General features: G+C 34.2%; 1 protein-coding gene across 1 annotated transcript; it reads left to right on the top strand.

Annotated features, from left to right (window-relative positions):
* The first annotated feature begins 1765 nt into the window (after positions 1-1765).
* On the top strand, positions 1766-4549 carry LOC142233343 (uncharacterized). Its single transcript, XM_075304245.1, has one exon. It carries the CDS (start codon positions 1766-1768, stop codon positions 4547-4549), a length of 2784 nt encoding a protein of 927 aa, XP_075160360.1.
* The last annotated feature ends 4490 nt before the right edge of the window (positions 4550-9039 follow it).

Below are 9039 nucleotides of genomic sequence, written 5' to 3'. Positions count from 1 at the left end.
TTTGTTCTAAATGAAAACCTTGAATCCCTGGGTCTAAAAGCTTTCATTCCTGATCGTTTTTTACAGAAATTTTATATAATCAAATATGTGCCAACTCAATTCACTGGTGAAGAAATTGTTAATGAAATTGTGATCAATCCAGAAAACAAATTCGATACAGTATCAATCGAGAGATTTAAAATCAAAAATGAGAATGGCAGGTATGTACCATCAGAAACTATTAAAATTGGCTTGATATCGGATACTCTTGTAAAGGAGATTTATATGTTTAACACCATCACTGCAACCGAGTTATACGTTCCGCAAGTACGGCTATGCAAAAACTGCGGTAGGTTAGGCCACATTGCGAACAGATGTCGCTCAAGGAAACGTTGTTTACTTTGCGGTCAAAACATTATTTGCCCAAACAGCTGCTTAGACGTCAAATGCTCTCTCTGCATGTCCACAATTAAATGCCAAACTATTTGTCTCACTCCCAGATGCATTCTCTGCAATCAAAATGACCATAATGCAATGGATTCTGATAAGTGCTACAAATACAAAGATGAAAAAAACATCAGACAATTAATGGCTCTTTCCAATCTGTCAAGAAAAGAATGTCTTCAAAAACAAACAACTTCAAACTATTACGCTATTCTTGATGAGCCGCAATACGAAAACGAATATCCTTCAATATCTATGAAAAACAAAACTCCAACCAAATCTATAACAGAAGAAATAAACAGAAAAATCACAAGAATTAAATACAGCAAAATAGCCGCAGCTTCTCCCAAAAGATTCTTGCCTTCTGCGGAACCGGATATAAAACTCCCCTCCAAATCAGTTTTTCGACATGAAAGTTTTTCGAAAGTCTCTGAACTGGAAAAGTTAGTCTCAACTTTCACTCAACAAATGTCAGCAATTCTTACAGCAGCAAACTGTCAAGAAGGACTTTCTGCTTTAAATTTCTTTCAAAAAGCCATAAATAGCACATCAGCAAATTCAAATGCACATACATCTCAATCTAATCATGGTAAATCTACTTCAATACAATATACAGAGTCTTAATAAAAATAAGAATCTTCTAGATTTCTATCTCAACAAATTACAAATTGATATATGTCTATTAAGTGAAATTTTTAACTATGAAGGAAAGGATACTCAATCTAAATTAACAAATTATAACATTATTTCAAAGAAGAGGAATGATAACTACGGGGGTGTCGCGATATGCCTCAAAAAAGAAATAAAGTTTAAGAAAATTAAATTTGATACTAATTTGGACATCTTGATATGTGAAACCACCAACCTTACAACTAATATTACACTTGTGTCGGTATACTTTCCTCATTCCATACAAACTGCAATTTTAAAAAATGAACTTGAAAAACTCATATTTCTTTTTGAAAACAAACCAAATGTTTTCATATGTGGCGATTTCAATGCCAGATCAAAAATTTTTGGCGACAGTTTGGATTCCGTTCGCGGTAAATTGGTTCAGAAAATTTTTGAGGGCTCTGTTTTCAGATGCCTCAACAATGGTGACATAACGTTCAAAAGAGACTTGGCAGAAATGTCAGGATCGGTCTTAGACCTATCCTTTACAAACACTTACCTATCTTTAACATGGAAAGTCATAAACACTACACTGGGGGGCAGCCATCATTTCCCAATTCAAATTACATGTCAAGAAAACTCCATAAAAAACAGAAATTTTCTCTCTAAAGCAAAACTCCTAAAAAACCTAAATCAGTTGGTTTTCTCCACCGACGTTGACGAAATTCACATGTCACTTAAAATCGAAATTGAAAACGCTACTTTTAAGACAACCCCTAAAAGAACACCCAAGGCGTGGTGGAATGATTCGGTAGAAAGACTATATCGTTTACGTCAGGCAGCGCAAAAACGTTTTGATTTTTGCAAAAGCAGCTCAAATGCAGAAAATCTTCAACAAGCGATAGCGAATCTCAGAAATGCAATTAAATTTGCAAAGAGGAAATCATTTACATCAAAGATTGATCACCTGAATACAAATCCAAACTCCAAGTCACTTTTCAAGTTTGTACGAGGATGCAAAAACTATTCCTTTACTGACACATCCTCCAACTGGAGTGAAGACAACAATAATAAATTCTTAAACAACCTTATGGAGAAAATTCCAAACAATATTACTTCTCACACAAGACTAGATCACTTTGAAGTTACTGAAGATTTCACCTTATTGGAGTTTTTCAAGATCCTGAAGGAGAAAAATAAACCATCAGCGGCAGGTCTCGACGGAATCACCTACGAAATGGTTAAAAATCTCTCTGAGGAGGCAAAACGCAACTTACTTACTGCATTAAATAAAGCATGGGCAAAATGTGAAATTAATGAAGAGTGGAGGAAAATTAAAATAATCCCAATTCCGAAAAGAGGCAAAGATCTTACAGATATAACAAATTTTAGACCTATTGCTCTATTACCAGTTTTGTTAAAAATCCTAAATCTAATGATGAAAAATAGACTAAACGATTTTTTGATTAAAAATAATGTTTTGCCACACAGATCCTACGCATATCAAAAACATAAATCTGCGGCTTCATGTGTTAATGACTTGCTACACTCAATATCAGTATACAAGGAAAAAGGCGAAAAAACTATTATCATGACACTTGATGTATCAACGGCATATGAGTGTGTTGACATCAATATTCTTACAAACATAATGCTGAATCTGAATTTTCCCCAACACATCATAGCTTGGATTCATTCATTTCTCAGCAGGAGAACTCTCATCATGGGTAAAAACAGTATAGACATATTCAATGGCATTCCACAAGGTAGCTGTCTAAGCCCAACTTTATTCAACATATACACACTGGGTCTCCATGGAGTTGCAGATGAGAATACGGATATATACCAATTCGCGGACGATTTTATAATCTTAAGCCACGCAAAGGAGTTTAATAATGCAACAAGCATACTGCAAAACAAAGCTTTAGAGTTCAACTCGCTTTTAAAACAACTAAAATTGCAAGTAAACATTGAAAAAACTGCTGTGATGTACGTTGCCAAAGGAGCCAGGAACATTCCGCTAATCTCCCTTGGGGGTAGACTAATACGTCCTCTAAATTCAATCAAATTCCTTGGAAGAACAATAAATAACAGCCTGTCACTCAGAGATCATTTTAATGATGTTTCATCATCATGCAAGTCATCTCTCAACGCCCTCAAAATGTTGACGTCACTGAACAATGGACTGCATCCAACCATTGCCAATAATGTGACAAAGTCTATTATTTTCTCCAAAACAGAATATCTGGTATCTTCAATGGCAAATGCTCCAAAATATCTGGATACAAAAATTAGAAGCTTCCAAAACCAAATTCTCAAGAGGAACATGGGTCTAACGAAAGATACTCCGACGCATATAGTTTATGCACTAGCTGGTATAACTCCACCAAAGCAAAGAGCGCAGTACTTGGCGGCCAAAGAACTGTTAAATTTAAAGATATACAATGTAAAACTTTATGAGCACATAACAGGCAAAGTCTCAAAAAATACTAGTATGGGTATGGTCTACCTAAAATTCAAAAATATTCTAGACCAAACTAAAGTAAACAACTACATACCTGCATCCTCAAAAATACAAATACGGTTAAATGTTTTTCCATTCAATAAAAACACCTACAATTCAACCTGTCTATTAGCTCTGTACAGGAAAGAAATGAATGAACTTAAGGGAGAAGGATATTGCATATGGGCGACTGATGCTTCTGTCAACGAAAACTCAACGGGCTGTGCTGCCTGTAACATTTCTACAAATGAAAACTTTCTTTTTCAAATACAAGCTAAAGTGTCTTCTCTCACTGGCGAACTACATGCTCTCAACAAAGCCATCGACATCATTATTGAAGACGGGATTGATAAAGCTGCAATTTTCACTGACAGCAAAAATGCTTGCATTCTCATGAGAAACAATACTGCCCACAATTATATGATTAATGATATAATTAATAAAGTTAACAACTCCTCACTATCGCAAATAGTAATAGTCTGGACTCCTTCTCATGTAGGAATCCAACCTAATGAACTGGCAGATTACTACGCCAAACACGCAGCAACAGATGGCTCCATAATTAACTCAAATTTTTCAATAAAAGATGCCCAACATGCCATTAAAGATTGTCTATGGAAAGAATGGAAAGAAGAATATCAAAGTATATCTCTTCACAAAGGAACATACTTCTACCAATTTTTCAACGAGCCACCAAAAAATCCATGGTATAAAGACTCTTCATTAACACCTCCAAGCATTAAACTGATAAACAGATTACTCTCCGGTCATACATACTCTAAACATTTCCTTTTTAATATGAGACTAATTGATAGCAACATATGCGAAACTTGTAACGCTCTTGAAAACGAACACCATCTCATCTTTCACTGCAACAAATTTGAACAAACCAGAAAGAACTACATCATCTTTAAAAAATTCTCCAACTTACCAACATTACTGAAAAATGCGAAGACTGCCGACTTAAACGAACTTATCAGTTTTATTAATATAAACAACATCAACTTATAGAAAAGTTTGTCGGAGATATGCGCAAATGCGATAACCAGTACTGGTGTATGAATACTAGGTATTCGACCAACCCCACAAACGTGGAATCTAAATCCGAAAAAAAAAAAAAAAAAGAAGTTCGTGGTCAATTGCAAGAAATAAAAACAAGTATATACGGCCGTAAGTTCGGCCAGGCCGAATCTTATGTACCCTCCACCATGGATTGCGTAGGAACTTCTACTAAAGGCTGTCATCCACAATCGAATTACTTGGGTTGCGATAACACTTGCCGATGGCAAGGTATCGTAAAACTTTTTAACACTGTCTTCTAAATTGTAAGTTAGCCCATACGGGGTATATATTAAACAAAAAAGGCCGATTAAATACGTATATAATATAGTTTGACAAAATTTTCTACACAAATGAAAACTTGACAAAATTTGCTATAGAAATAAAATTTTGACAAAATTTTCTATAGAAATAAAAACTTGACAAAATTTTCTATAGAAATAAAATGCTGACAAAATTTTCTATGGAAGTAAAATGTTGACAAAATTTTGTACAGAAATAAAATGTTGACAAAATTTTCTACAGAAATAAATTTTTTACAAAATTTTCTATAAAAATAAAATTTTGACAAAACTTTCTATGGAAATAAAATTTTGACAAACATTTCTATAGAAATAGCCGTTTGACAAAACTTTCTATAGAAATGAAATTTGACACAACTTTCTATAGTAATAAAATTTGACAAAATTTTCTATGGAAATAAAGTTTTGGTAGATTATTTTTGGCGATATGGACCAATTTTTGTGTAATAAGTCATCGGCTATATATAACTAAAGACCGATATTGACCAATTTTTACATGGCTGTTAGAGGCCATATATTGACAAAATGTACCAAATTTGAACCGCATCGGATGACTTTTGCTATATATAATTATGGACCGATATGGACCAATTTTTGCATGGTTGTTAGAGACCGTATACTAACATCAGGTACCACATTTCAACCGGATCGGATGAATTTTTCCCCTCCAAGAGGCTCCGGAGGTCAAATCTGGGGATCGGTTTATATGGGAGCTATATATAATTATGGACCGATATGGACCAATTTTTGCATGGTTGTTAGAGGCCGTATACTAACATCAGGTACCAAATTTCAACCGGATCGGATGAATTTTGCTGCTCCGGGAGGCTCCCCAAGCCAAATTTGGGGATCGGTTTATATGGGGGCTATACGTAAACGTGGTCCGATATGGCCGATTTTAAATACCATCCGACCTACATCAATAACAACTACTTGTGCCAAGTTTGAAGTCGATAGCTTGTTTCGTTCGGAAGTTAGCGTGATTTCCACAGACGGACGGACAGCCGGACAGACGGACAGACGGACGGACGGACGGACATGCTTAGATCGACTCAGAATTTCACCACGACCCAGAATATATATACTTTATGGGGTCTTAGAGCAATATTTCGATGTGTTACAAACGGAATGACAAAGTTAATATACCCCCATCCTATGGTGGAGGGTATAAAAATGGAAAATTTTAGACAAATAACCAAATAGTTTATAAAAATAGGAAAGTGAAAATAAAAAATGAAATAAAACTTTAAGGAAGTCACTAAATGTATATCTCTTTGCAGAAAACTAAAATTATGGATTCTACGTTCTTGAAAACATTAAAAAGCTGACCGATGAAAAGATGGTGGACAATTAACTGGAACTGCTTCAAATAGTTTGTAATAATTGGTACGTCAATATGAAAAATTAAATCAATACTTTAGAGAAGTCACTTAATTTAAATCTCTTTGCAGAAAACTAAAATCTTTGGATGCTACATTCTTGCAAACATTAAGAAGCTGACCAATGAAAAATAAGTGGCTTCTCGACAAGAAAAAGTTTCCAGAAACATTACAAGTGCAACCAATTAAAATTGTTAAACAACAAATTGTTGAAATCAACCACTTCTGGATCAGTTTAAAATGGATATTTTGTGAATTCCTTCTGCTGGAAATCAATTCTAACACGCGGTCCAGTACGTTCCTAATTTCAAATTACCCGCATGTTAATAAAAGGAAGGAACCAAAAAGAAGGAAATCGAATTATCAATGCAAAAGTAAAAGTGTTTACTAATAATGTTTAAGATATTTAAAGTTTTGTTGTTTGTTTTGTTTTTTTGTTCTTATTTGTTGATATGTTTAATAAGATTATTATTTATCAATTGGTATTGTAGTGTAGTGTATTACTATATATTTTATTTTGATGAAAATGAATAAATTATACAAAATTCATAGAATTTTGGCTTTGACTTTCAATTTGAAGTGGGGATATCATTCATACAAATTTAGGTTGAAAAGTATTCCCAATAAACACAAACGTTTGAAAAATGCTAAATTTCAACAAATTTTCAAACATTTTTTCAAAGGATTAGGGTAATATTCAAGTTGAGAAATTGTTGAGAAAATCGCGTTCTCAACAAAAAACAGACATTACCCTCAACAGTGAAATTCAACACATTAGCAATAATATCTCAAGTGTTATCCTCAAATTGAAATGCATCGCTACTCAATAATTTGTCAAACAATTTTCGATGCGAGTCAAATTCAAAATTAACATCGTTGCAAATACTTTTCAACCTAAATTTGTATGAATGATATCCCCACTTCAAATTGAAAGTCAAAGCCAAAATTCTATGAATTTTGTATAATTTATTCATTTTCATCAAAATAAAATATATAATAATACACTACACTACAATACCAATTGATAAATAATAATCTTATTAAACATATCAACAAATAAGAACAAAAAAACAAAACAAACAACAAAACTTTAAATATCTTAAACATTATTAGTAAACACTTTTACTTTTGCATTGATAATTCGATTTCCTTCTTTTTGGTTCCTTCCTTTTATTAACATACGGGTAATTTGAAATTAGGAACGTACTGGTCCGCGTGTTAGAATTGATTTCCAGCAGAAGGAATTCACAAAATATCCATTTTAAACTGATAATAGCATATGAATTAAACTGACGATGTGATGCACATTTTCATCCAGAAGTTGTTGATTTCAACAATTTGTTGTTTAACAATTTTAATTGGTTGCACTTGTAATGTTTCTGGAAACTTTTTCTTGTCGATAAGCCACTTATTTTTCATTGGTCAGCTTCTTAATGTTTGCAAGAATGTAGCATCCAAAGATTTTAGTTTTCTGCAAAGAGATTTAAATTAAGTGACTTCTCTAAAGTGTTGATTTAATTTTTCATATTGACGTACCAATTATTACAAACTATTTGAAGCAGTTCCAGTTAATTGTCCACCATCTTTTCATCGGTCAGCTTTTTAATGTTTTCAAGAACGTAGAATCCATAATTTTAGTTTTCTGCAAAGAGATATACATTTAGTGACTTCCTTAAAGTTTTATTTCATTTTTTATTTTCACTTTCCTATTTTTATAAACTATTTGGTTATTTGTCTAAAATTTTCCATTTTTATACCCTCCACCATAGGATGGGGGGGGGTATATTAACTTTGTCATTCCGTTTGTAACACATCGAAATATTGCTCTAAGACCCCATAAAGTATATATATTCTGGGTCGTGGTGAAATCCTGAGTCGATGTCCGTCCGTCCGTCCGTCCGTCTGTTGAAATCACGCTAACTTCCTAACGAAACAAGCTATCTACTTGAAACTTGGCACAAGTAGTTGTTATTGATGTAGGTCGGATGGTATTGCAAATGGGCCATATCGGTCCACTTTTACGTATAGCCCCCATATAAACGGACCCCCAAAATTGGCTTACGAGTCCTCTAAGAGAAGCAAATTTCATCCGATCCGGCTGAAATTTAGTACATGGTGTTACTATATGGTCTCTAACAACCATGCAAAAATGGTCGACATCGGTCCATAATTATATATAGCCCCCATATAAACCAATCCCCCGATTTGGCTTCCAGAGCCTCTAAGAAAAACAATTTTCATCCGATCCGGCTGAAATTTGGCACATGGTGTTAGTATATGGTCTCTAACAACCATGCAAAAATTGGTTCATATCGGTCCATAATTATATATAGCCCCCATATAAACCGATCCCCCGATTTGGCTTGCGGAGCCTCTAAGAGAAGCAAATTTCATACGATCCGGCTGAAATTTGGCACATGGTGTTAGTATATGGTCTCAAACAACCATGCAAAAATTGGTTCACATCGGTCCATAATTATATATAGCCCCCATATAAACCGATCCCCCGATTTGGCTTGCGGAGCCTCTAAGAGAAGCAAATTTCATCCGATACGGCTGAAATTTGGTACATGGTGTTAGTATATGGTCTCTAACAACTATGCGAAAATTGGTCCATATCGGTCCATAATTATATATAGCCCCCATATAAACCGATCCCCCGATTTGGATTGCGGAGCCTCTAAGAGAAGCAAATTTCATCCGATACGGCTGAAATTTGGTACATGGTGTTAGTATATGGTCTCTAACAACTATGCGAAAA

Source organism: Haematobia irritans, chromosome 1, assembly GCF_050003625.1.
Source record: "Haematobia irritans isolate KBUSLIRL chromosome 1, ASM5000362v1, whole genome shotgun sequence".
NCBI classification, from domain to species: Eukaryota; Metazoa; Arthropoda; class Insecta; order Diptera; family Muscidae; genus Haematobia; species Haematobia irritans.
This window is presented reverse-complemented; position numbering and strand designations above follow the sequence as displayed.

Coding starts and splice junctions, on each gene's coding strand:
- LOC142233343 (XM_075304245.1), top strand. CDS start 1,766: ATGTCACTTAAAATCGAAATTGAAAACGCTACTTTTAAGACAACCCCT.